The 27864-nt window shown below is 34.5% G+C and overlaps 2 protein-coding genes across 4 annotated transcripts; both read right to left on the bottom strand.

Moving 5' to 3' along the window:
* Positions 1–7612: 7612 nt before the first annotated feature.
* Positions 7613–12187, bottom strand: LOC111367510 (DNA-binding protein DDB_G0278111-like). Its single transcript, XM_022988426.1, has 7 exons — positions 12051–12187; positions 11111–11176; positions 10985–11034; positions 10810–10874; positions 8165–8256; positions 7987–8058; positions 7613–7881 (listed from the first exon to the last, which is right to left on the bottom strand). Exons 1-7 carry the CDS (start codon positions 12051–12053, stop codon positions 7846–7848), a joined length of 384 nt encoding a protein of 127 aa, XP_022844194.1. The 5' UTR covers positions 12054–12187; the 3' UTR covers positions 7613–7845.
* Positions 12188–13075: 888 nt separating this feature from the next.
* LOC111367508 (putative U-box domain-containing protein 50) lies at positions 13076–16876 on the bottom strand. 3 transcript variants are annotated; one of them, XM_022988423.1, is made up of 8 exons: positions 16390–16876; positions 16198–16310; positions 15977–16104; positions 15510–15900; positions 15286–15426; positions 14672–15211; positions 13687–14382; positions 13076–13545 (listed from the first exon to the last, which is right to left on the bottom strand). In XM_022988423.1, the coding sequence occupies exons 1-8, from the start codon at positions 16550–16552 to the stop codon at positions 13348–13350; spliced, it is 2370 nt and encodes a 789-aa protein (XP_022844191.1). In that variant the 5' UTR covers positions 16553–16876; the 3' UTR covers positions 13076–13347. The 3 variants fall into 3 exon arrangements, with proteins under 3 accessions (XP_022844191.1, XP_022844192.1, XP_022844193.1); XM_022988424.1 differs by having other exon boundaries at positions 16403–16532; XM_022988425.1 differs by having other exon boundaries at positions 15977–16310; positions 16403–16532.
* Between the last annotated feature and the right edge of the window lie 10988 nt (positions 16877–27864).

Raw genomic sequence — 27864 nt, 5'->3', positions numbered from 1 at the left:
TATCGAGAGAAACTGCATTGCTGCTCTTTGGCAATAACCAGGTAATCACTGAAAAAGATGCTTGCCTAGTTCAGTGTTGTAATAGATCAGACAAACATCATTGAGTTTGAGTTTTGTTGCCATAAAATTTTGCATGTTTCTTGGTGAAATATATGAACTTGGTTTGCACGGTTTAATAAAGAAGCTCGTTTTCTTTGTTACGTTCTTAAGTGAAGTGGTTAATAGCCATGTAGCAGACCAATGACCTGGAAATGGAATTGAATACATTGCTGTTGTAAGGAAAATGCAACCTTTGATCTGTTTGGATCCCATTTTTTAAAACTTAATTTCCTCAAACTCATTTTAAACCGTACATTTTATGGGATTCACAATTTTTATCAAGTTTCTAATCACGCGTTTCATCAATTTTTATCAAAATTTACTAAAATTCTTATGTTTACCTAAGCGAAGTCGGTTATTCCTAAAGTGTTAAAGAGCATGTGGTTCTTCTATAAGTTGATAAAAAGTGATTAAGAAAAGCCGCTTTGGTACTCCCTATTGGCCTTTCAAGATTTCTTTTCTTGTTGTCAATTATGGTATTAGTCTAAGACCCCACTGCCTTATTTGAGGTTGCAATTGGAAGGGTCTCTTATTAGTGTCTGTGGCTATTATCTTTGCGGAGACATATTCTATAACTTTTATCTTAGTATCTCATTATTTATATTTCCACTTTAGCAAAGATTGTATACATTTATAACACGTTTAAGATGATAGATTGTATTGAAATTGAACGAATAAATAGATAAATTTACGTGCAGAGATAATTTTATGGCTCATTAGTGCGTAGTTTTCACAATCACTATAACACGTGTCCTTTGAGTCCATGTCGGTCAATTCTGAATTAGAAACCAATGTTCCCTAATTACATCTGGTTCAATCCTAGCCTATTGATCCATATGTTGATAAAAATTTCAAAGACATGGTGCATATTGCCTACTGTCCCTTACTTATCATTATCTATTGTACTGTATTATGTTATGATCAGCCAATAAAGATGACAGGTGACAGATGAGTCATTGGTCTTTTAATTATTGGAGTTTTAAAACGTATTCAAAGGCCGACTATGTTGGTCCTTAGAGCATGTTCAGTAGAGGTTTTAATTCAATTAAAATAAAGTTTTTTGATTTTTATTTCACTATTTCAACTTTCATTTTTGAATTTTTCTCCCACAAGTAGAACTCACTTTATCTTAACGGTAAAAAAAATCAATTATCAAAATTCATACCAAACAAAAACTTAAATATTTTATGCTACCTATAATTCGTGTTTGACACGAATTACTGAATACAATCGAACACTAATTGAAATAAGATTTTAACTTTTTTTTAAAAGAAAAATATTGTGTATTACTATTTGATGCTTTTATCAAACATATCGATTAGAGTAGAAATGGGAATTTCCCTCCACACTTGTTGGAAACAATGTGATAATTCTAAATATCAGGTGGTAATTCAAGAGCATGATGATATTTCCATAAGATAAAAAAGATTATAAAAAAAAAAGATAAAAAAAAAACACAAAATTGACATAATTAGGTAACTCGAGACTTTTGGAGGATAGTTTCTCTCAATAGGAAAGATCGTTTCTTAAATAACAATTGTTTAGCAGATATGACAGAATGATATATCGAGAAAATCACATTCTAAAATGCACATATTTTTTCAAACCTTTATTGATTTATTAAGGAAATGTGAAAGTACATATTTTTACGTCACGTTCTAAAAAGCAAGCATTTATTTGGACCATTGTCAATTTACTACAAAGAAAATGCGAAAGCACATATATATTAGAGACACATTCCACTCGCCACGAGACATATATGAAGAATTTTGCTGCACAAACAGGGACCTTTGAAAGGCCCTTGTGATATGAAGTTTAAAATTTCAGATCAAGGTTGAGGTGGAATGTCAGATCAAGGGCTGAGGTGGTCCACCTCAACCCTGTCAGAGGGGTCTGCCATGCTCCTTTTTTATGTAGCATGCTCCATATATGAATGCTTGGTGTGGCAAAGAATTTCTAATATAAAATCCTAAGAAAAAAGTACGTATCTTTCAAAGGTGAGAAAATTGTACAGTTGGTCATCAATCTATTGCTTCAATCACAAGTTGATCCCCAACTTTTAAAACAAAACAACTTAATTCCAACCTTTTATTATACTTATACACTAAAATCCCTAATGATAAAAACAGTCAAATACCTTGCTAAATTACATCGTGATCCTCACATAACTAACTTTATGATAATAAAAGTTGCTTCCCAACTTGCAGTGGTACTCAAAAACTTTGAAGCAAGACACTTTTTTAAGAGAAGTGTGACAATTAATTATGCTACTATAAAAAATAAATAAGTTAAAATTTAACTTCCTACTTGAACAATAATTTCAGGTTTGATGGTGCAATTTACTTTTAAAAGTTTGTCAAAGAAGGGTCAAATTTCAAAAGCAAATGATGTGAAATTTGCTCCTTCAAGGAGAATCCAAACGTCACTTCACATTTTCAACTAGAGTTGTACTTGATGTACATAATTTATGTACATAAGGTTATCAGCACCCCTCACATGGGATGGAGTCCACAAGACTTTTCCTTTCAACTATTGACCTCAAGTTGGAGAACAAAGTACAACTTTGTGAAGGTGAACATGTAAGGATTACTTAACAATTTAATAAAGACTTAAACAGTTTTTCATGTTGTAGTCTGATCGTGAAATTAAAATAAAGGATTAAAGGCTAAAATTTACTTCTTTTTAGAAGTTAAGGACGAACATGTTATGTGAACAAAGAAAGGAACAAACTCTCAAGGCAAACAATGTGATTTTTTCCCCCTTTTAGGAGAATCTAACCTATTATGTAATGTTGGAGAAAAATAACTTCAATTTTTTAAACACAAACCTAATTTGGAAAAGAAAATATAGCTTCATTAAATTAGACACGTGAGCGTTACAAAACGATTTAATTGGATTTAGACATTTCACAATTTTGGGATTGATTGCACGACTATTATAAAAATTTTAAACGTAAACTTGGTGACTTCTAAAAATTGAGGATGACATTGCTACACTAGCTATAGACTGGGGACCATAATTAAATTTTCGCTCCAAAGTATTTATTTATTTATTTTAAGGTGATTGCCAGGCTGTTTAAAGCAACAGATGCCACGTTGACATAGTATATCCCGATTGGTTGGCTTTGTAAAAGATATTGAAAAGGCCCCAACATTGATTTTGGTGCTAAATAGGCTCTCAACCATGATCCCATATCATTGGTGCCCCCACAGTAGTTTCATGTTGCTTCCCAAAGAAAAACAAAATATTGAAAATTTTCCTCATTTTGGAACACTTTCTTCTCCTCAAATTTTGATAAATGCCATGTGAATTTTACTGGAGGGATAGGGTTTTCTCTTTAGGGCTGAAATAAGATTAGGGAAAAAAAAAAAAAAAAATTTGTTGCAGAGATCTGCAAGCAATGCTTGTTCATGGTGGTGGGCTGCCCACATCAGGACTAAGCGATGCAAATGGCTCGAACAGACCCTTCAAGGTATGTAAAATCCCACGCATTTATTGTAAACCCACAAGGTATATTAATTTAAAAATATGATCACAAATCGACGGAAAGATTCTTTTATATTGCACATTCTTAAATTTGTTTTTCCATCGTTAAAGAATTATGCTGCTCAAACAAGAGCTGAAATTTCATATTAGGAGTTGAGGTTGAGGGGCTGACACATCAGCCCCTATTTGTGTAGCAGGTCCCATCGTTAAAATATCATTAATATGCCTTGTGTCATTGAAGACATTACACGTGGTATTTTCACAATCGGATGACACCGAGATTATCGTATTCAAGATTTTTGCTGCATTGATAGCACGTTGAATTACATTAGCTTAATTTTCGAGAGAAATTGAATTTATTTGTTTATATTGCACCATCTTTATCAAAACAACCCTACAAATTCTTGTTTCTTTTTAACACAAGATTTGCTTAGTTGAGATATGGAAGAGGATGTGCAAAATGCGCTAAAGCTTATTTAGGAGGATGGAGACTCCTTAGCTAAGGGCAGAAATGTACTACAAGAAGAGGCCAGAGCTGATAAACTTCGTAGAGGAATGTCATCAAGCTTTTCGAGCCTTACCTGATCGTTATGATCATTTATTGAAAGAATTGCAAAATGCTAACGCTACGATTGCTACTGTATCCTCAGAACAGGTGCAATTAGGAATGGATGATGATGAAGAATGTGGCACCCCAAGAAAACCCGAAAAACCTCAAATCCCTGCAATGAGTATGGCCAATGTTCCAAATGTTCCTAAGGCACCAAAGAAAGATTTGAAAGTTCCAATAACAACAGCTTCAAAGAAATTGCAAGCCAAGAAGAATTCAAAAAGGGGAGAAACTAATAAAGTTGTTGCAAAATCTGGTTTGAGCAAAAGTGAAGCTCTTGAAGAAATTGACAAGCTTCAGAAAGTTATTCTGTATTGCAAACTGTTAAAGAGTTTGTGAAGAGCTCTTATGAGAATGGGATCTCGAAGTACTGGGGAATTGAGAATCAGATTGGGGAAATGCAAGAAAAGGTTAGCAGATTGCAAGATGAATTTCACGTAGATAGAGTCATCGAGGATGATGAGGCTCGGACTTTGATGGCTGAAGCAGCAATAAAATCGTGCCAAGAAACCTTGTCTCAGTTGCAGGAAAAACAAGAAAGGTCGACCCAGAAGCAAGAGAAGAATGCAAGAAGATAGAAGAGGCTCGTAAACAATTGAAGTCCCTCAAGCATGAGCATCTTCATGATCAAATTGATGAACGGAAGGCCACTGAAAATGATACATCTGCAAAGGTAGGAGATGAATCCCGAATCTCGACTAAAGAAATGTGTGACGTGATACAGGGGATACAAAAAATTGAGGCATCACAAGAAAAATTTAAGGAACAGTTCGATTTAAGCTCCATGTCGTCTCTTACTTGACGAGCTAGTCAATGGTGATTGCCCTAGAAACTGCAGTGTCGTCTCAAACTGTTCTTATAAACAGATTGAGAGAAGAAGCCGATGATCTCCATGCACAGATTCAGAATTTGGAAGATAAAAAGCGGGCTCTGATAGAGGCACACATAATCTGAGCAACAAGGTGAAGGAAATGGAGGAAAAAGTTACAAATCATTGAGGATCTAAATGAGAATGTGGAAGATCAAAACAGAAATCTCCAAACAACTTTTGCACAGGCTTCTTCTAGTCTCCATCACCTGTCTGAGAAACTGAATAGCGTGAAGCCAGATGAAGAACCAGATATTACTTCATTAGTAGACGAGGCAAAGTCTGTTGTTGAAATCTGAGTTGCAAGAAGAGGTCAGAGATCAAAAGGATGTACCAATTTCGTGTGACAAGGACGAAATCATCCTGCTTCAAAATCACATGATGAGAAAGCTGGAAAGGATGAGGAAAAGAAAGGCTAGGTATCTGAAACTATAAAATCTGTCAAATTATTGTGGATCAATTACCACAAGATAAAATTTCCATGGAACATACAATTGAGCTTGTTAGTGAATCATCGCATGGAAACATGGAGAAAGAAGATGAAGTAAACTGGCCGCAAATGCTCTCAAGTGAGCTCAGGGATAAAGAGAAGATTTTGCTGAAAGAATATACGATAATTCTCAGGAATTACAGGGATGTCAAGACGAAGCCTAGAGATATGGAGAAAAGACAGGGACAGCCAATTTGACACGACAGTGCAAATTAGAGAACTAAAGAATGCTATTGTGAAGAAGGATGAAGAAATTCGAATTCTATGCCAAAGATTGAGCCAAGGAAATTTTGAGGAAAATAAGGATATCAAAGAAGGCAACAGTCCGCTGTCTAAATCTTTAGAAGATCGAGATGTAAGTGAGCATTTGGAAGTGAATGAAGATGAAAGTAACAAAAAGGACGAAAAGTAGTTGGTTTTCAATTATAAAACTCCCACCATGTCAGTTGTTGAAGAAAAGCTCCGGATGGATATTTGATGAAATACTAGACGAGAAATTAGATTTCTGGTTAAGATTTAGCACTTTGTATCATCAGATCCAGAAATTCAAGACTGAAGTTCGAGATTTACAGGATGAAATAAATAAAATGAGAGAGAAAAAGAAACAAGAGGGAAGTCTTAAAACAGACCAGAAATCTGCAGCCCGGCCAATATACAAGCACCTGAGGGAGATACAGACAGAACTAACAGTGTGGCTGGAAAAAAGTAACTCCCTGAAAGACTAACTAAACTGCAGGTTTGAGTCTGTGTGCAACATTCAAGAGGAAATCACAAAAGCTTTGAAAGAAGGGGCTGAAGAAGAAATCAGATTTAGCAGTCACCAAGCTGCAAAGTTCCAAGGTGAGATTTTGAACATGAAACAAGAAAACCGCCAGGTAAGAGAAGAACTACAAGCAGGTTTAGATCATTTAAGTACACTTGAACTTGAAAATGAAAAGTCACGAAGAAAATTAAATGACGAGTTTGGTATTTGGGTGATGAACCACAAACGAAGTCAGCCAGCCGTAATCGAATTCCTTTGAGGTCATTTATCTTTGGGACAAAACTAAAGAATCAGAAGCATTCTATTTTAGCCTGTATGCATCCCAATAGAAGATTCCAAGTCACGATAACCAGTGTGCCAACGTGATATCTTCAACTCCCGCTGACTTGTCTTGTTTCTTCGGCCAGTCACAGCCATCCATTTTTATACTAAATTCTGTTCATTTTTCATATTTTACAAGACTAGAGGTAGTAGAGTTTTGGATGTCAAGCATATAGAAAAATATAAGATTAACTGCAGACCAACTCGTGCCCTGGCTCTCAGCTTTGCTTCGCAGGCAAGCGCCAGCCATTTCAGCTTCTTTGGCATGACGCAGTATTAGACAAAATTTATTACGAATTTATTTCTTAGAATGTTTTGAAACACTTCTTGAGGATTTGTCTTTGAAATTGCATATCATAACATTGGTGCTTATGGAGCCAAACTGTTATTCTCATTTTTGCTTTATTCGTTCCGATTTTCCATTTACTCTATTTGATGTACAAGAAAACTGATTCAATTCTTAAGTTTATGTATATATATATATATGTAATGCCACATTTTAATTACATTAAAAATCATTAATCTTTATTCATCATCACACTTACATCCTTAAATTTCTTTTCACCACATTCTTATTTTAACATTTCGTTGATCAAAATATCTTGTCATCAATCATAATTTTGATTCAAAAATATTATTTACTCACTTTAAAATGATGGTCAAATATTTATTCATATTTTTGAATTATTATTTGTGTTGCTTATCCAAAAATATAATAGCCAAATGCGCCTTCTTACTCTATCTCAAAGAAAAGTTTGGAGAGATAAAAATGTGATGATAAGAGTTTGGAACATAAATATGATAATATGTATAAGGTTATAAACTTTTTGTGCAATTAAAATGTAGTTTAATTATTAATAATTGTGGTGTGAATATATTTAGCCCTTTAATCCAGGCATGCATATTACAAGCCTTTGGGTTGCAGGCTCGGCTTCATCGGAGCATAGACAGATACTGAACTGAACTCATTAATGGTGGACGGGAGAAGTTATCAAATAATTATTAAAATACTGTTACTTGATCCATTTTTCTCATTTCAACTTTTATGAAAAGCAGACTGGGTAATTGGTGTCTTTAAAATGTTGTTTATATTAAAAGAGGAGGGGGCATTTAAGTAGTAGAAAATAAAAATTCCACGTTCAATTAGAGCTACCTCTCTCCACAATTTTGAAGCACTCCACAAGTACGAGGCAGAAAGTTGAAATAGGCTAATCATCATCAAGAACACTCCGACGCCTCTGAATCTGAGAATCGACAGATGCACAAATTAAAACGTGCAACATAATAATTACTAAATTCATGCAGAAAACAGCCACTGGAAAAAAAAAATGAACATACAAACAACTTACTGTTACTTTGGTTTCTTTAGTAGTTTGGGTGTTGATTTGTTCAAGCAATGATATGAGCCTCTCCTCAGAAACCTACAGATGAACCATCATAGCAATGTGCTGTTAGTTCGAGCAGACTAATGAGACACAGCACATGCACAACCTTATATAGACGAGCATCAGAACATTTAAGAGCTACCTTCTCAGTTATCTGACCCACTCGTGCACCTCTCAGAATAACATCCTCAACCCCTCTGGCCTTCTCAGGTTTTACCAGTGCAATTCGAGCAACTATATACAAACATAAATGGATAGATTAGATAAAAACACATGCTTATGCAATTAGAGAAAACGAAACATTATAAATGAATGTAATAATGCCTGCTGCAAACAGCATCCCTAACACTACCCTGGCGTCACCTTCTGTACCACAAGAAGAGACAGACACAGAGGACCCAAACAGGTGATTAGAATTCGGTGAATAGTTTTGTTTACTTTTGATCTTTTTAGACCTGGTCGGGGTGGGATGTGTAGAAAGCATTAGCATTATTAGTCAATTATCAAGTACTCGAAAAGATGAGTTGGATATTGGATGTCATGAAATACCTAACAGGCCTTTGCATTGTTAGGCTCAAGAATGACAGAAGACATTGCTGAAAATATTATTCAAATGGCTAAAGCAACTGGTTTAAGTACAGGAGTGTATCAAGACTTGTGTGTGATCCATGAACTCTTGCTAGGTAAAAGGGAATATTATAGGACAACAACCGCAACACTTTGATTCAGAAGCAACTGAGCACGGCGTGCCTCGCATGAGGACTTCATTATATGCCTTGACTTATTGAGGTGCAACATCTAAGCATAGGCTTCATGGCAGCTAAAATATGAACTCATTTGTCTTGTCCTCATGGGCTGTTTTCTACAGTCTAAAATGTTTTCAGCATTTTGGACTAAGTTAAAAACAACCCAACATGAAAATTTGAAAGGGAAAAAAGAATCTCAGAGAAGAGAACAAGCGAAGCAAGAGTGCCCTAGCCTCCTACAATTGAAGTGCGGTTTACTCCCAAAGGAAGTTGCAACTTTTCAGTAGGAGGTGACCAGCGACAAGAGATCCTTGACTCGCAACTTCATACTTTTCTTTCTTTTATCTTGCCCAACTTTTTTTTATTTTTATTTTTTTTTGCATTTACAGGAAATGGGAAGGGAAATGCACAAGAATTTAAGGTACACAAACATAAAATAAGCAAACAGGCCTTTATGGAATATTCAGAGAAGTGCAGGTTTGGAACCCTATACAAGGGATAGGTCTCAATCTCATCTGGTGGTATCCACGTACCTAGAGTTTGAGTTCCGACATTGTTAGAATAGGTTTTTTTTTTTTTTTCCTTTCATTTTCTTTTTCTTTTTAAAAACTAAACATAAGGTGGAGTTTTTATTAATAATCCCTCAATGCCCTACCATGGACTGAAGGCCTTGAGGGTGACCAAATCTGACCTTCCATGGGCTGTACAAAAGAGGACAAAAACTGGGCTAACCATGGCCATGCCATGGAATCAGCGAGACAGCCCAATCAAGTTGGACCACTGCAACCATCAAAGTGGGGGTCAAAAGAGAATGAGCCATTTCAAACAACTAAAAGAAACAAGAAAATAAAAATAGCTTGGGAGAGCAATCAATGCTTCTCTTACCGGATTTCTTTTGTTTCTGTGTTTCCTTGTTCATGGTCGAAGGTCAAAAACACTAACATGGGTGCTCGCTTCCTTGGATCCTTCATGTGGCACTAGATTGGGAATTATCTTCTAGAGATTGAAATTTTTTTGACTCGCTAAATGCATTAGCTTTAATAATTTATTGGTATTGTTTAGCTTTATATGTACCTCAAGATTTGTATCAATTGATTCTTTTTGGATAATAACTTCACTAATTGGTGTCTTGTGAGCATAAGAGCACATGTTTCGGTTGGACTTCTTCTTAGAGCAAAGGGCTAAGATACGACTGTACCAAAACAGTTTTCAAGCCAAATTGTTGGAAATTAAATCCTATGTGGGATAAAACACAACAGGATCTGAGCACATAGGACCATATCTTGAACCCAAAGAACAATCACTAAAAATCCTAAAGTCACCCAGCAATAAATGAGGGAGGATATGAGATCCCATAATGGATAGAGGTGAGATATTTGTTTAGCTTACAAGTACCTGCTTAAGGTATTAGGAACTCATTTGCACTAACGTGTTTCTTTAAAGTAGGTGGGTTAGCTCAACTAAGTAGTGGATTTGTAGGTTAGACAACACACATTACAGTTATAACCTCTCAGACAGCCCTAAGCACACAACCCACCTGAATAAGAGATGATTTTCCTCTACTTTCTCAATTTTTCCCTAAGATTCAACAGTCTATAGGAAAAGATGATATAAGAATAATATTCCTATTTATATTAGCAGCTTCCCGGGGTTGTGGAAAGTCTAGTTGTTTATTAGTGAGTTAGTAATCCTCATTTTTGAAGATGACAACAAAAAAATCACAAGTTCCGACCTAACCCACCCCATAAGGATCGGTTTCTATGCCATCCCCATCCCCTGCCAGTCATTGTTTTGACAGCCTCGTCCATCCTAAGTCATTCACACCTAATTCAGACTATTCATACCCTACCTTTACCATTGCCTTACTTCAACACCATCAATCCCTCCAAGCACAGCAGCCAAACTGCTTCAAAGCAAAACAGCCAGACCCTCATCCTTCCCCAGCCACATTGTTTACATAAAACAAACATGTTACAATCATAAATAGGTTGAATTCTCTCATCATGCCATTATTACGTGTTCAGTGCGTCGTTCAACTTACCTCTTGCTCGTGCTTCAGATGTGAGAATCTGACTAAGCATCATTTGTCTCTGCTCCTCCGCCTCCCTAATTCAATAATTTTCATCGTTCAGATCACCAAAAAGTGGCCAATATATGCTCAGCAAACAAGAATTTCAACAAGCTAATATTAAAATTAGACTAAGAAAGAGATTAACCTCTTAGCTTCCTCCTGGGCTTTCTGCTGTTCAGAGTTTTGCTGACTTCCCTATATTCAAAACTATTAGTAAAACCTAAAGATTATTTAAGTAATAGCACACTCATGTAAGCAAACGGTCAGTCACCATGCCACGTTGAGCCATTAGCTCCTGCATTCTTCTTTGCCTAATCGCTTCCAATTCTGGGTCAGCCTGGAATACAGTAAAATTAAGAAGAACAAAACCAATAATTAACATGTCACACTCTTCTGAGCTCAATTTCCACTCCAAAATAAAAATAACACTCTAATGCTCTTTTATCATCGTATAACGAATTTGGTTACATAACTATTTATAAGCAGATCGAAAAGTCATGCTTAAAAAGGCTTAATCGTGTACAAAGGCATTTATCTTTGAGAGGTAGGGGCCTATGTCTCAATATAGAACAATAAAGAATTCAAAAGAATATAAAAATACAAAAATATGCTAATAATATACCATAAACCCTTTACAAAAATTCATAATAAAACTAATTATCTAAGTAAGAGGTTGCTCAAGCTTGGACTGGAATCCAAGAGTCATAGACCAGCTTTAAGTAAAAACTTCTGATTGGCTTATTTTGTCTTCAGAATACATTGCAAAGAAGCTCGTGATGGAATCTAGGAACTCATATCATTTACACTCAAATTAATAAACTTAAAGAGCAAAATATATACCGTATAATTTGTCAAAATACAATAAATTTTGAAGCTTTACACGCAGACAGTCCATGCTCATTGTAAAGGGTCATAAAATGTCAAATAAAAAAAAAAAAAAAAAATTAACCCGCTTGAATTTTCCAGGCACATGGAATTTGATTATCGGCGATTTTCAACATTCCCTTATTAAAATTCTTTACAGACTTGCAAAACAATTGAGAATTAATAATCTTAGAGAAACTAAAAATAAAAGGCTAAAAAAGAACAGTGTAGAGCACCAAAAAATTGGAAGAGATAAAGCCCTAAGTAACGTAATTAAAATTGAGCCCTCATATCACTATATATCTCAAATCTATGCAGAGTTCACACACGCAGAGAGGTGATGTTACCATTTCTTCCTTCAATTTGATGCAGAGAGAATTGGTCTAGCTAGCCTGGTTTGTGCCAAGAGCGAAGTGTACAAGACGCTATTTCACGGCGTTTTAATTACGCATTCGTGTTTGGGTAGATGCTCAATTGGTCGAGATTTTGCTTCTTAAAAATTTTTCATTTTTCATTTTCCATTATATATTTATTTAAATTATAACTTTTATTTATTTTTCGACCACAATTTTTTTTTTATATATATAGAAGCTTTTATCAACTTACTATTGTTAAGTAAACTTTATAATAAATATTTTTTATCAATAATATAATGCAACATAATAATTTTATATTCAATCAAACAGTAAGATGATATGTACAACGACCTTAAATCTAAGTATTCAAGTAGCAAGTTGATTTTCATTATTATTGCACCATCAATTTAAATGATAAAAAGTGACAAAATAGTTTATAAATTGTAATATGACCATGTTGGATGAACATATAATTTATTAATAGGGCCGAGTTACATATTGATCCAAGGGATATTTGTAAGATCTAATTTTGACGCTCTTTATTTATGTTATAATTTTGGTTAGACTCAATCAATGATCATCTCGTGGCGAACTAATCCCATTTATACTCGATCTAGAGGCAGATCTATGGTAGGATCATCTGTCCTACTAAAATTTGAGGAAAATGCTCATAATATGTAATTATATAGTGCAAAAAATTAACCATAAAGCAAAGTGCTCCCCTCCACAGTTTGAAAGTTTGACAAAAATAAAGTACAACTTCAAATGGTCTTTGTTGAGTGTCTTGACCTAACTATCAAGTGATTCGACAAGGTCTCATCTCCATCATATTCGACCTCCACAATGTGCACATATCATTTTTTTACACAATCTTATCATCTTCAATGGTAAATTGTATAAATTAAAAAAGGTGTAATCACATGCTCTTTATTATATTTTTTTCTCTTGATGTCGAGTTTCAACAATTAAAAGTTTATGATACACAAAACCCATGTTAGGACATTTAATACCAAACAGAAACAAAAACTAGACTAATATTATTTTGAAATATACTCAGAAGTTTTGCAAATGGAGCTCTATAATTTGCACTCTCTTTTAACCTATTTACATTCTCAATTTTTTCAATATGCACAACAACCTATTCCTACTCAAACTACCTCAGCCAAAATCAAAACTAAAGCCTAGGAAATGGAGTTCGTGTATAATCAACTCAAATTCGAATGAATTTATGCTATATTCCCAATTCTGCTGTTTCATTCCCATGCATCCAAACATGGTGACATGATCTTCACTTAGGGGGAGCTGATCTTCGATTCTGCCAATCCTGTATCAGGGAACGCAGCGTGTGATTAGGTGTAAGGAGCGTATGATTTAGCCTCAAGTTAGTCATCGGTGATGTATCATGGCCCGTTCTTAGCCACATATCTATGGCATCTAGTTCGTAGGAAAACCCGTCAGCAGCTAGATGTGGGTTTTGCATGACATCCTGCATAATGTAGATAGTTCCAAAAATAAAAATCTTGAAGGTATCTCGCGTAGAAAATCATATTGACCAATATAAAGCATTTTGTATTTTTGTTTTCTTTCATGTAAATTTATTAGAGAACGCGATAAAGACTGTAATAACCTGATAAATGGGACAAAGGAAAGCATTAGGCACATTGCTCGAGTTCTCTATATCTATAAACTCTTTGATTGCAGACGTGTATTCTCCATTTACAACTAGCTGGTTTGCCTTTTTCTTCACCTTATTGATCTCTCTCATCAACCATCCGATATCCAACTCCTCATCTTCGCCTTGGTTGTTTGACAAACACCTTATAGCTATGGTACAAAGTTCCATTGCCAAATCCAATGGCCATTCCCCGGCCAAATGATCCAAGTTCCCAAGGATAGCAGCGATTTCCATTGGCGCTGCCCAGTTCCTACCAATCAGAAGTTGCAGCATTAAGTTTCCAAAAGCCCGGATGTCTGATTTACTATCTGAATTATCATATGGCCAAGGAGGCTTCAAGCCAAAAACTTTCGCGACATTGTTTTGGTCCAGGATGATTTTGGAGGGACTCAAGTTGCCATGAATTAATGGCTTGGGCTGGGCCTTATGAAGGAAGCCCAAGGCAGAGCACACTTCAGCTGCAATTCTTAATCTCGCGTGCCAATTGTGAGCCTTGTTTTTATAATCTCTGGAGCTTTTTTCGGTTAAGAATAATGCATCATGCAGGCAGCCATTATGCATGTACTCGAAAACAATGCAGTTGAGCTCTGAGCAGAATCCGACCATGGCAAGGATATTCGGATGCCTGATTTGGCTAAGTATTTTTACCTGCGATAGTAAGGTTAATATTAATCTTCCACCAAAATTGGTAAGGCTAAATTTTGTTTCTCCTTCGGAAAGTTTTGTAACATCAGCATTCATAGAGCAAATAGGACTCAAGCACTGATTTTCATCTATCTCATAGCATATAGAGCGCAGCAAATGTTCTGATAGAATTAATAAAGGCGGAAATGAGATCATTCAATTATCCTTTAAGATGCTAAGAAAAGCTTAATTGGAAGGAGATAAGCTGAATGAAACAGTACATATTATAATGCCACTAGTCCTTGAGCAATACCTTAGCTGCGAAGGCTTCAGGGGATGGAGCATTTGCTGAACCGTACATTTTAATTGCAACTGTCATATGATTTATGCAACCTTTATAAATATTTGTCAATCGACCACGTGGCTTTAATCTTAAACCCTCTGAGAAATCTTTAGTAGCTGCTCTAATTTCGACAGCAGTGAATTCTCTGTAAGCAAAACTTGAGGTGTTCAATCTGTCAGCACAACCTATTGCATCTTTTTCTCTACGGAACTCAATTCTACGTTGGATAACATCTCTTTGCCTTCTCAACTCCTCAATTTCTCGAACCATATCATTTCTTGTTCGCACTGCCTTCTCTAGTTGAACCTCAGCACGTGATTTAGCAGAAGAGGATAATTGAAGTTTGTTCTTGAGTTCTCGTTGGAGTTCTAGAATTGAGTTCAGCTTACTTCTTTTTTCCCCAACTTCACCCTGAAGTTCAAAGAGCTCATCTTTTCTGAAGTCTAGTTCTTTCTTTATATCAACATTTTTTAGGACCTCTTCACTTATGCAAGCTTCAAGTTCCATAGCCTATTGAAAAAAAGCTACTGAATGACAGGAATCACAAATAATGCTCCACTTAGGAGTCGGAAAGGATAATTTACCCGGGTATTACATAGACTAATAGCCCCTAAGGCTTTTGCGTTCCTTTCCTTATTCACGTTTGCTTCTTTTCTGTTGAATTGGATTGCATCTTCAACTCTTTGTATTTTGATTTTAAGAGCTTCAATTCTTTCTGCTCCACTCTGCCAAAAGAATCAGTCTTCAAAACGCAGTGAAGCCAAATAAAAAAAACAGATGGATTTGCTTAAAGAAGTTAAAACGTTACCATATTTTCCTGCATAACTGAATCTGCAGAATTTTCTTTACAATTTGCATCTTCTTCTTCTTCTTCTTCCTCTTCCTCTTCATTTAAAGCCAACAGTTGATTAACATATTGTTCAATCCCGTCACTGTATTTTTCCCATTCATCTGGTGAATTATTGCTTCGTGCAGAAGAAGAAGGTGAATCCAGAGAATGTCTTCTTCCTAGCAAACTTCTAAAACCATTCTTCTCCGTGAACTTGGCAACTGCGTTTCCTCTATCATCCTCTATAAATCCTCCCTTATTTTCTTCTCTCAACGAAAGCAATCTCCCTCCACATATAACAAACAGCTCACAAAAATCGGGTTTCTGACGAAGAACATAAAATGAACCACTAATTGCAGTTCTTGATTTCCTATCAAATACAATCAGAGGAAAAAAAAATCACCAAATATTATGCCGAAAACTAACAATTCTATATGCCTACATACCATGCTGAGGACTTCATAACTGTTAATGACACGACTAATTTGGTTATCCATCGACTCGAAATTATTTCTAGCAATTGCCTGTAAATAGGCTGCTCACTTTTCTCCATCTTAAAAACTTGAGCTTTAATCTGTGAACAAAGTAAAAACCCGAAAATGAATTACTGCAAACCATCTATTCCAAGAACATGTGAAAAACATGATTATTATGAATTTAATCCAACCCTTCCACAGGAGGCTATAAACTGGGATAATATTTTGTCATTATTTACTTCCTCGCTCTTGTCAAGATCTTTCAGCTTCTCCTCATTCACAGAACTTGCAGGAAGTTTCCCAACTGCATTTTTAAAACCAGAGAAGTTGCATAAATATAAAATCATATCAAATTTGCCAAGAAAATATAGAAAATGACGTACGAGGTGTGTATACATAATCTTTGCTTATGTTATTTGCCGCTTGAAGAATCACTATGCTGATTGAATGATTAGACCATTTGTTCAAGGCCCACTGCAGGGTTGATAGCCCATCATAAAGGTCTCTTCCAATGACTACATATACTTTCTCCTCTTCATTTTCCATAATTCCCTACCCTTTATTTTCTTTGCAACGCTCACAAAGGACTATCTAAAATTGATTCGATTCTCCTTCTATTTATCCTCTCGGGAAATTCTTTGCCAGCAAGGTAGCTCAATCATGGTAGGTTCCGTGAAGTGGGCACGAGAAAGTATCAAGAATCTTTAATTTGAAGTGTGGAAAATGTGAAATTTGTAGCAATAAATGCAAGGCTTTGTATCTGTGGGAAAATGGTTAATATTTCAAAAGGAGATTAGCGAAAAGGGTGGTTTGAACTTGATTTGTTTAATTATACTTTGCAAGTCGGCCATGACTTTTACTCCTACTTACCTTTTCGTGAGGGCATAAATTGAGACATGGGGTCCTCTTCTTTACTTAAGAAATCTGGGATTCTCGTGGTTTAACATCAAGTTTTGGAATTTTTCTTGGTGTTTTCTTCTGTATGCGTACTTAATCCATAACTAAACAGTGTTTGGCCCCAATTTTAAGATTTCTTTTTTCCCTAAATTTATTTTTTAATTACACATTTTGTGAATTCACAACTTTACTTTTTATTCGCACATTTCATCGATTTTTATTTATAGTTAAAAGAAGACAACATGGTTATACGTCATTAAACATATGGATATCCTAGGTATACTTCACACATCCATAACAAAAATTCAATAAGAGTTAGATTATTTTAATGATAAATAACTATTTTTAATATCGTCTATCTTTCGGCATAGTTTACCACTGAATATAAAAAAATCCTGTGATATCTTCACAGTATAAGGAAGTTTAACATCGATTAATACATTAAATAATATTTAGCCATGTTTGTTTTCTATTCTTTCCTTATTAAAATGAAAAAATATGACCGTTATTCATCACATCAATCCAACAAATTTGAAAATCTATCTCTTATGTGGGCTCATAACAACTATATTTTTCATTCTCATTTTTACCAAAATGGAAAACAAACAGGGCTATAAGCCTTTATTAGATGAATAATGTTTAGTTGAGAGATGACATGATCACGCGGCATCTCTTAGATGAAAACAAGAAGAATGGTGGCGATGCTTTTGTCTTATAAAGAAATACTTGCGTGGTCCCTCAATTGATTTATGGATTATGCATTTGTCGTGATATATAATTATTACGCGTTCTTAGTAATGCTTATTTCGTGGGTACCATCCTATACCACGATAATTGATACCATCCTATACTACTATCAAACTCATGAATTAAGACCTTGTAAGGTTAAATCGATTTGATGGAATGAACATAACTCGCTAACAAGACAAATTGAAGTTTCTATTAACAGCGTGAAGATATTCTACATTCTTGATTTGGACAACACCACTAGCAGAGCTAATAGATGAAAATTTTGATCCGATAAGGACTGAAAGACAAAACGGCCAAGAGGATGGATTGATTTGTCGTGGTCATATTTTAAACGTACTATCCAACTGATTATACAATCTCTACACCAGCACTACTTCCGCTGAAAGAGATTTAAAATGCATTGAAGAACAAATACAAAGTTGAGAAATGATTCTCAATATCAAGGTAATTCAAATTCAATTTTTTGGAGAATATGCCCCTACGTGCATGAATTATATAAATGATTGTCAACAAATAGAGGGAGGTCAAAATAGAACTTTCGAAATTCCTTCAAATGGGAGCAATCATTGCAAAACTCCGAAAAAACTTGGAAATGATATCGAAAGAAGATTCCTCATAATTTCAAAAAAATTTCTTTAGAATAAATTCAAAAAATCTATGGATTGAGGAAGAATTGAGGACGAGAGATAAGAGCGAAAACTTTTATGAAGGCACTTCAAAAGTCAATGACGTGGAAAAGATCGAGCCATCCGACAAATCAAAGAAAAGGAAATCTTCTAATAAGAACTACTAAAAGCCTAAGAAGAAGCCCATGGGAGAATGTTTTGGGTGTGGTAAATTCGAACATTGTGTAAAAAATTGTTGACATCGAAAATAAAACAAGAATGAGGCAAAATAAAGGGGTGTTTGTGCCCCATTATTTGGGAATAATATATTATGAAATAGTAATTGATATTGAATTGTGTGATTAAAAAAGAAGGAAAAGATTTTGGTTTATGTGTAATATTATTTTAATAAATAATGTGTGGTGGAAAATTAGTATTGTAAAAAAAATAATATGGTAGACAAATAAAGCTTAAACTTCGTTGATGAAGATAACATTGTGACTACCGCGAGCAAAATCAATGCTATCAAAAGAAAAGTTATTGGTAGATTATATGATGCATGTGCAAGTCGGATGATAAACAAGATATGCAAATGGATAATAAAGGCTACTTCAAAGTGGTTAGAAATGAAAATATTGACATTATCTCCACTTCCAAAAAAATAGTTTTCTTGATAAATGTATCACATGTTATCAACATGAATATGAATTTGAGATCTTTTGAAAAAATAGAGCATTGCAAGTAGAATAATGCTACTTCTATACAAAAAGTTACATAATGATTTATATATAGACGAGGTATCAAAAAGGGAGTGGAAAAGTTTTTTTTTTTGTTGAATAAATTCTTATCCAGATATATCTCACCACATCCTATATATGTAAAAAATTATATACATGTAGTACAACCACTAAAAGTATTTATGAGTCCGAAAAATTTTGTACTATCCTAAATTTTTGTGACACTTGTTAGCTAAATGCACCACATCTCTAGCAAATCAACCATGTCTATGTCTTTTGCATACTAAGCACATAATGTGGAGTTGGCTAGGTAGCGTAAAAAAACTCAATTCCATTTTATGCTATAATGTTATCCTTCATCAAGGAAGACAAATTTTCTCAACCTGCCCTTCCAGCGTTGTCCCACTTCAAATGAGGGCAAGAACAAGAACTTGATTCTCGTTATGAATTTTCTTTACTTGTCCTAAATTTTTTATTAATATTTGAGTTTATGGTTTTCAATTAAAATTGTACTTAAATGCCATTAAAAATAGGGAAATTGCAACAGCGATCCCAAACTTTTGAATTTTTTGCAAACTTTACTCTAACATTCACTTTGTACCATCCAAGTCCCAAACCGTTCATAAATTCGTAGAAGAGGTCAAAATGGACGGAAACCATCCAATTTGACCAATTTGACCGTTAATATGACTTCTCTTCAAAAGCTCAACGAGTTCCACTGTTGATGAAACAGTAAATGAATCCCAATTTACTGTACAAGAGAGAATAAAATGAGGTCATTTTTGTCTATATCTTTTCTGTTGAAGTTCCTTTTTTCCTTCTTTCTTTCTCTTCACGTCCATTCCGATTTTTGCTCCTTATTTTCAACGACCATACTAGGCAACCATTCCCGGTTTTTGCTCCTTATTTTCGACGACCATACTAGGCAACCATACTCCTTATTTTCAAGTACAACAATTTCTATTGATTGGTTTACTCAAGGCAGTTGAAGATGTGTATGAATTTAAATATTTCTTTGTGTATGAATTTAAATATTTCTTTTTATTTCCTTTTCTTCTAGGAAAAAAAATTGCTAGCTATAATGGTTAATAGTGTTTTCTTCGTATTTTTTTTTATGGAATTGATTTAGATTTCGTTCCAAGTTGTATAAAAAATGCAAATTTTTCTTTCGACCATTGATTGATTTACTCAAGGCATTTGAAGAGATGTATGAATTTAAATATCTCTTTCTACTCCATTTTCTTTTTAAAAAAAAATTTGCTGATTGTAATAGTTAGTAGTATTTTCTTCGTATTTTTTTATGGAATTGATTTAGATTTTGTTCCAAGTTGTATAAAAAATACATATTTTCCTTTCCACCAGAGTGAGTTTGTTGCAAAGTTGAATTAATTATATTTCTTTATTTGTTTTTGCCTTTGGTAATTAAATATAGATTTTTGTTATAAATTGAACGAATGTTGGTTCCATTTGACTGTGTGGTTCTACGTCTACAAGATTTTTTTAGAGGGGTATTATCATTCCGTTTTAATCATTGTCGAAAGATTAATGATTTTATTTTATTTTAGGAGGCAAGACAAGAACTATGGCAAAATATGCTCTAATGAATCGCTTGGGTTGGGAAAAAAAACCCATGTTTTTAGTCATTTAAGTTGGTGAGTTCTAATTTTGAATTTTTAATGATATTTGATTTTTTTATTTTCATTTCTGTTGTTAAAAGGTAAATAGCGTATATTTCTTGTTTGTGATTATATGTCAAAATTCTTTGACTTTTAGTGGTGAAATATTCTCAGAACATAAACTATCCACGCACAGGATTTCAGTTGTAAAACCACAAATTTAAAACCAACCTACCAGTAAACAATTCGACTTCGACTTGCTTTAGCTCATTGATGTTATCTCGGTGGTTAGTCAAATAAGTAACATAGTTAAATATTCTGGTGAAAAAATATGCTAAAACAATTATCGGTTGTGTGTGGATGTGTTTCTTGTTTAGGCTGTATAATTATTTATTTTCCTAAAAAGTATTGTCTGATCTTAGTTTGGTAAATTGACGTTAATTTGATAAATTCATTTTTGTTGGAATGCCGAGAAAGTATTGCTTTAGTGTGATTTTTGATGTTAATTTAGTGAATTCATTTTTGTTAGAATACCGAATATTTAGTTTTGCTAATTTTATAGTGAATGCTTAAAAAAAAAAATTGCTCCGCACTTCGTGGGAGCAAAGTGTGGAGTTGCTCCCACAAAGTGCGGAGTTACTCCGCACAAAGTGTACGGACCGTGCGTACATTCCGCACAGATTGTGCAAAATGTCCACACAATCTGTACAAATTGTGCAGAGTGTCCGCACAATCCACATAAATTGTGCGGACTCTCCGCACAGAATATCCAGATTGTCCGTACAGATCTCCACACAGTTTGTGCGGAGTTGTGTTAGCAATTTTTTTTGTTTAATTTAATTATGCAACTAATATTTGTTTAGTTTGTTATTGTATTAGTTAAAAATACATATTAAATCTAATAAAAAATATAATTACAAGAATAAGTTTAACTTCAATATAATACTAAAAAAAATCTCTCAAAGAAATAATCATTACTAACAACAAAAAATTTAACAAAAGTATCTAAACATATGAAGAAGACAAAAATGAAAAAAGAAAAACCTATGAATAAAAGAAAAAGAAAGAATGATGCCAAAAAATTTGGCATTATTGTTCGAATGGAAAATGCATTATTGATACACAAAAGACTTTGCAGTCACCAGATTAAAAATATGGATTTATTGTGCGATATTAAATTTTTTTTGAATAATCGTAATAAATTTTCTTATTACGCTAATAAAATTACAATAATTTTTTTTTACAAATAGTATAAAAAAATCATTTTTATCTTCAAAAAAGAACATTTACAAATTAGTAATTTTATAACCACATTTTTTTTTAATTCCCAAAAATATAATTATAAAAAAGGAAACAATATTGTAAGAAATTCAATATTAAATAAATTTTATACATTTATAACAAATTATAATTTCGTATATGTAACTTATCGTATTTGCAACTTACCATATATGCAGCTTACCGTATATGCTGTCTACCTACCGTATTTGCACACAACTTACCTTATTTGTAGCTTACTGTATTTGCAAGCCTACCGTATTTGTAGGCAACTTACCGTATTTGCAACTTACCATATATGTTGCCTACCGTATATGCTGCCTACCATATTAGCAGCTTACCGTATTTTCATATGCCAATTTTTGCACTTACAAATATCGAGAATGCAGAACATCGTATATTCACTTACCAAACCAAATGTAAAAAAAAAATCCAAATTTTAATTTTCTTCAACATAAGCAACAATTTGTATTATTCCAGCTTTCCTTTTTTGAGTTCCGTCAAATATATTTACCAATACAGAATTTTTACTTTCTTTTTTTGCAACCACGAATTCTTCGGAAACAGTAATTAGTCAATAATTTTTCATTACTTAGATACTACTATATAGTATATACTATGCAAAAAGTTATTTAAACCAAAAAAATTACAGAAGACGGGAAGAAATCACCCGAAACTCAAGAGTCGATTGCATAATTTATTAGATTTGAACAGGAGAGTCAGAGAGGGAATTCATCCTACATTTAGTAACTAATCCATGAATCAATCTTCCCGTCTCCAAATCACCACAGTTCCCACAAGCATGTAAAATCTTAGGAAACAAAATATCATCCAGAACAATATTATCACTCTCCATCATCGAATAAACAAGCTCCATTACTTCACCCACTTCCTTTTCCTCAAGCATGCCCCAATTGTCGCAGACCATACGTACAAATTCCTCTCACTGACTCATTGCATCAAACACTTCAAATGCATTTTCAAGTGACCCACATTTGGCATACATGCTAACTAACTTCGTTTCCACAAAAGGGTCTGATTCCTCACGCAATTTTCTAACATTGCCATGTAGCTTATAGCATAAGTCAAGTGAATTGAAGCCAATGTAGGAATCAATTAGGTGCGAAAGAGTATTGGGCCTTACCGTGGATCCACATTTCACTATGGAGTAAGAGGCCATGGCTTCACTGAGGCACCCATTTTTGGAGAGATTCTTCAAGCGGACATCTAATTTTGAGTCTGGTTGGAGGGGCATTTTTTAGGAGGAAATAGTGGGATCTTTTAAATGGTTTACTGGGAAGCTCTGTAACATTCGAGCATGCCTCACTCGGTCTCGAGCATTTAGCGCCTCCAGCTCCACTATCTGATTTATTGGGAACGCCCTCTATAAATTCATCACTCTTTGAACTCCTCCAATGCCACTCGCTGTCGATAAAAGAAAATCATTGCATTATTTTTTATATTTAGTTAAGAAAACTAACCAAAAATGGATTATCTTCAACAAGTTTTGAAAAATCTACAATTTTTACACTAATAAAAGCACGATAAATACAAAATTCGTGCAATGCACGTGAAAACAACTAGTTGACAAATGAAATAGAACTCTACCCAATTTTGACCAATTTAAAAGGGTAAATTTGCTATTTAACCCAATAAAAGAATTAAAATAACAAAAACAAAATGAAAAGTAAAGGAAAAAAAACCAGCCACTACCAAACCACCGATCATCGCCAAACCAATAGCCCCTCAGCTACCATCCAACACTGACCCTCAGCCCCTTAGCTACCAGCCACCACTGACCCACACTGTTGAAGAATAGCCACAACAATGGTGGACACCACCGTTGAAGATTAGTCACAGCAAAATGACAATAACGTTGAGCAAAATGGCAATCGAAATTTTGAGAAAAACGACAATAATTTTGGCTAGATTTGGTGCAAATTTAGACCATTTCCGTGCGTAGGTGTATATGTATGTAAACTAGAGAGCCAGAGCTACTCGATCAATGGTTCTGACGATGGCTCTAAAGGAACGAACGCTCAAATCAATCATCCAGCTATCAGACAACCAGCTCGACCTTTTCACCGCCTCCTCTAGGTTTCTCTTTATGGATGACAAAGTCGTCCCAGTCGAGCCATCAACAAAGGGAGCCACCAAAATCTACTTCACAACAATGCCTGAGCTTCATCTTTGCTCTTCCTCAAAAGTTGGTTGATGTTGCTGGTTTGGCGATGTCGGTTGGTGGTGGCTAATGTTGATAATAATGTAGGGAAATCTGAATACATTAATGAACTCCAAGACACGAAATGAAACGTTATCTTTTAAGAGATATTTCTCCCCTATTCAACAAAGTTACAACGGGGTATAATAGAAAATCTCTCTCAGGATACAATGGAGGCGTTTGATTCAAATTGTGACTATTTGATCAAACCAAGAAGACACTCGAATATAACTGATTGATGCCAAGAGAAAGAAGGAAAAATAAATTGTTTTAATGTATTTGCAAATGAGAATTCGTCCAGAATTTATAGACATTGAGGCAATTGTTTGAATAGGTGTATCACTTGGAAGTGACTGTTAAAAATGAACAGATGCACCTATTCAAAAGCTTTTGAAAATAAAATTCTCTTTCGGAAACACCCCCGAGCCCCCACGACCTGACCGGGCAGGTCGAACCCCGTTGCGCAGCAGCAAACACTAATCCGGGCGGCAAATTATTCGCAAAAACAAAAATTAAACACATGCAAAATGATGAAAAATATATAACAGCTAATGGCTAAAAGGAGTTGTGGTGGTGGGTGGTGGCAGTGTGATTTTTTTGGTTTTGATTGGGGATGGGGATGGGGATGGGGTTGGGGTTGGGAAAGATGGTGAGTGTGTATGTGTCATTTTTTGATTTTTTTGATTTAATTTTTTAAATTATTTTAAGAATAGGATAGAAAGTTACTCTTTTACCTTTTTAAATTGGTTAAAGTTCAATTTTATTGATCAACTAACAATCAAATTGGATTGTTTCCGTTCATTTGGACCTCTGCTGCGAATTTATGGATGGTTTGGGATTTTGGTTGGCAAAAAGTGAAGGTTAGGATTTCGGCAAAAAAACTCAAAAGTTTGGGATCACTGCTGCAATTTTCCCTTAAAAATAAATAATAATTAAAAATGGGGAGACAAATGATTTTATATTTTTTTTAAATTTCCATGTCGTTACACCTAATAAAAGTCGTCAACAAGGCAAGGATAGTAATGCAATCCCGGCCGATTCTCTATTGCTATTCATCAATAGCCTTTGTTTGAGTTTCATTCTTTTGAAAAAATGTATTTTTTAACAGTGTTTTAATATCATTTCAATCACACATTTTTCAATAAAATAATATTATACACAAATCTAAAATTTTTCCTTATTTTTTAACTACACATTTCTTATCAATACACTATTCAAAAATTCATTTTTCTTCAAAAATAGGGCTCAAACAAGGGCATAATATCTAAATATGTTAGGTCTAAAATTGAAGGTGGAGTCTTTAACCCTAAATCATAATATGGAACCAAATTTGTGGTGTTGAGTTCGTATTTTATTAATGAGCTATGGCGCAATAGTTTGAACTATAAAAATCTCATTCAAGAGCACGAGTTCACTTGAAGCCATGCAATCCCAGAGTTTCGTGCGAACCAAAATTGTTTATCTATCTTGCAGACAGAGCAAAGCTTATCAAAAAATATGAAAATTAAACAATTTATATTGCTCGACGAAGTTGTGCTAAATGCGCCACTTCAAATATAAGATTTGAACACATCTTTACCAAAATAATAATAATAATAATAAACAGTTGTAGCTAACACGTACGATTCAATACCTCAGGCATGAAATTGGGATTACTTTATGTGGGTGCAGTATAGTATAGGAGGGATACAATACATATAAATTATTTAAATTAAATTCATCTGATAAATAAAATTATTAAATTAAATTCATATCTCATTTTTTTACATACCATTTTTTTTTTTTTTTTTTTTTTGTCAAACTGGTTTTCTTCCAAATCTGGGAAACTTGATAAACAAATCCAGAAATGAAAATTTTGTTTTCAGAGGATTAAGTTATAAATCTAACATCATCCACAAAGAGTGTATAGAAGTGAAACTGTGAATTAATTAGATATTTTATATATCTAATTTTTATATAATAAGTAGTGCTTTCAAAAGGATATTGAATATCGAAGTTATTTAGTTATAAACAATTTTCAATATACACATATTTATTCTTTCTCGAACAAAAAATTCTCGTGTATATATGTGTGTGTGTGTGTGTGTGTGTGTGTATATATATTGAGAAAAATGTGTTTAATAATTAGAGTACATTTATAGAGATAAGTAATGCTTTCAAAAGGATTGGTATGACTCTTAAAGGAATTGTACGCAGTGAAAGAGCCATTAGTTGCATGTTATCAACACATTCAATAGTCTCAAGGACAAGTCAAGATATTCGAGTTCCACATAGATGCTGGACTATGTGTCGTAGGTCGACTCTACGAGTCTAGCAAAAATACTATTTTTTGCATGTGCAGCTCTTCAAGCTACTACTCACAATGACTGTATATTTTACCCACATTACTAGTATGACCAATTGAACACTTCCATGAGTTGCTCCTGGTGCCAGTGCACTTGTCTATTCACAATGCACATACTCATCAATGTTCCTAACTATATTGGGTCCTACTGGCCAGCATGACCTTCACTATTGTACACATCATAAGATCCATTCAAAAGCATGTTGGACACTTTTCCCGTCACAAGCATTGAGGGTCACTCCCCTTAACACAACAAAATACTTGCACTCAACACTTCTTCACAGGAACTTGAGTTGGGCCATTCGCTAGTCCATGTCTCACTCATATCATATTCAATTCTACCCTGTGGATATCCTTGCCTAATTTGTCCAACTACGTAGTGTTGTACGTCGACCAAATTTCATAAAAATGAACCTGCTTTAATGCTAAAACTCATAGCCAATGCATACAAGACTCTTGGAGTGCTTGACAGTATTGTGGCCCACAGAGCATAGAGATGCTAAACAAAGAAACTTTGACCTTTCATGGATGCCTAATGAGGTTCTCAAAGCGAACGTTACTGCTAGGTTCCCGATCCTAGATGGGTACTTTAGCCATCCTACGATACACCTAAAGCATGCCATTATATGCCCAAGACCCAATAAGAAATGTACATTTAGTACATAAGGATACATGGATGTTGTCGCCTTGCTAGGACGGAAACACAAGGATGATTACTTGACAACTTACCAGGCATGTACCCTTTATAATATACCTGACAACTTTTATCCAAGTTCCACCAGTAGACATGTTAAGGGTGGATGAATCATAATTTTCAAATATTTTTCCTCCAAACTCTAAATGATGCTTTGTTTCTTCTGTCGCGAAATAATACCAAGCTTTCAAAGTTGCACCCTTAACAACACACTCGAACTCTGAGTTATTGCCCTAGGAATACTATGTCAATGCCATTGCAACATGTTTCTCCTATCGTTCACTTTGTTCCCTAACCAAACAGATTTGGATACACTTCAACTTTGGTGGAAAACTTCATAACTCATTAGGCAAGCTCTCCATAAAGTTGATTTTCAAAACATAGTTATGACTCTTTGCACAATGTATGAACATGCTACGTATTTGGCTTCCTTTATATTCAATTGCATCCGACTTTTTTAATGATCATGGACATTAGTGCCAAGCTAACATTCTGTACGTGACAATATGCCAGTGCATGCATTAAAAAAATTGAAATTGTTGACCTCGATTAATCCACGGGTGACGTAGCCAAGAGATCTCGACTCCATTTACTTCCACATAGATAGTCTCTTGCACACTTTAACAAATTGCGAGTAGCATGTAGCATTCTCTGATGGTGGAAAAGGCAGTTATGTGCATTCCAACAGTCAAATTTAGTCAACATGTATAGTATGT

Source organism: Olea europaea, chromosome 18 (genome assembly GCF_002742605.1).
Source record: "Olea europaea var. sylvestris chromosome 18, O_europaea_v1, whole genome shotgun sequence".
Lineage (NCBI taxonomy): Eukaryota > Viridiplantae > Streptophyta > Magnoliopsida > Lamiales > Oleaceae > Olea > Olea europaea.
Note: the sequence above shows the minus strand (reverse complement) of the source record. Positions and strands in the feature narration are given on the sequence as shown.

What these genes read in the sequence shown, in the direction of transcription:
- LOC111367510 (XM_022988426.1), bottom strand. An exon ending in GCCCAGGAGGAAGCTAAGAG is followed by an intron (nt 10,875 to 10,984) that starts GTTAATCTCTTT and finishes TTATTGAATTAG; the next exon opens with GGAGGCGGAGGAGCAGAGAC. An exon ending in TGGGTCAGATAACTGAGAAG is followed by an intron (nt 8,059 to 8,164) that starts GTAGCTCTTAAA and finishes GTTCATCTGTAG; the next exon opens with GTTTCTGAGGAGAGGCTCAT.
- LOC111367508 (XM_022988423.1), bottom strand. Translation starts at nt 16,552, where the DNA reads ATGGAAAATGAAGAGGAGAAAGTATATGTAGTCATTGGAAGAGACCTT. An exon ending in GTTATGAAGTCCTCAGCATG is followed by an intron (nt 15,901 to 15,976) that starts GTATGTAGGCAT and finishes TGTATTTGATAG; the next exon opens with GAAATCAAGAACTGCAATTA. An exon ending in CAGTTATGCAGGAAAATATG is followed by an intron (nt 15,427 to 15,509) that starts GTAACGTTTTAA and finishes TTCTTTTGGCAG; the next exon opens with AGTGGAGCAGAAAGAATTGA.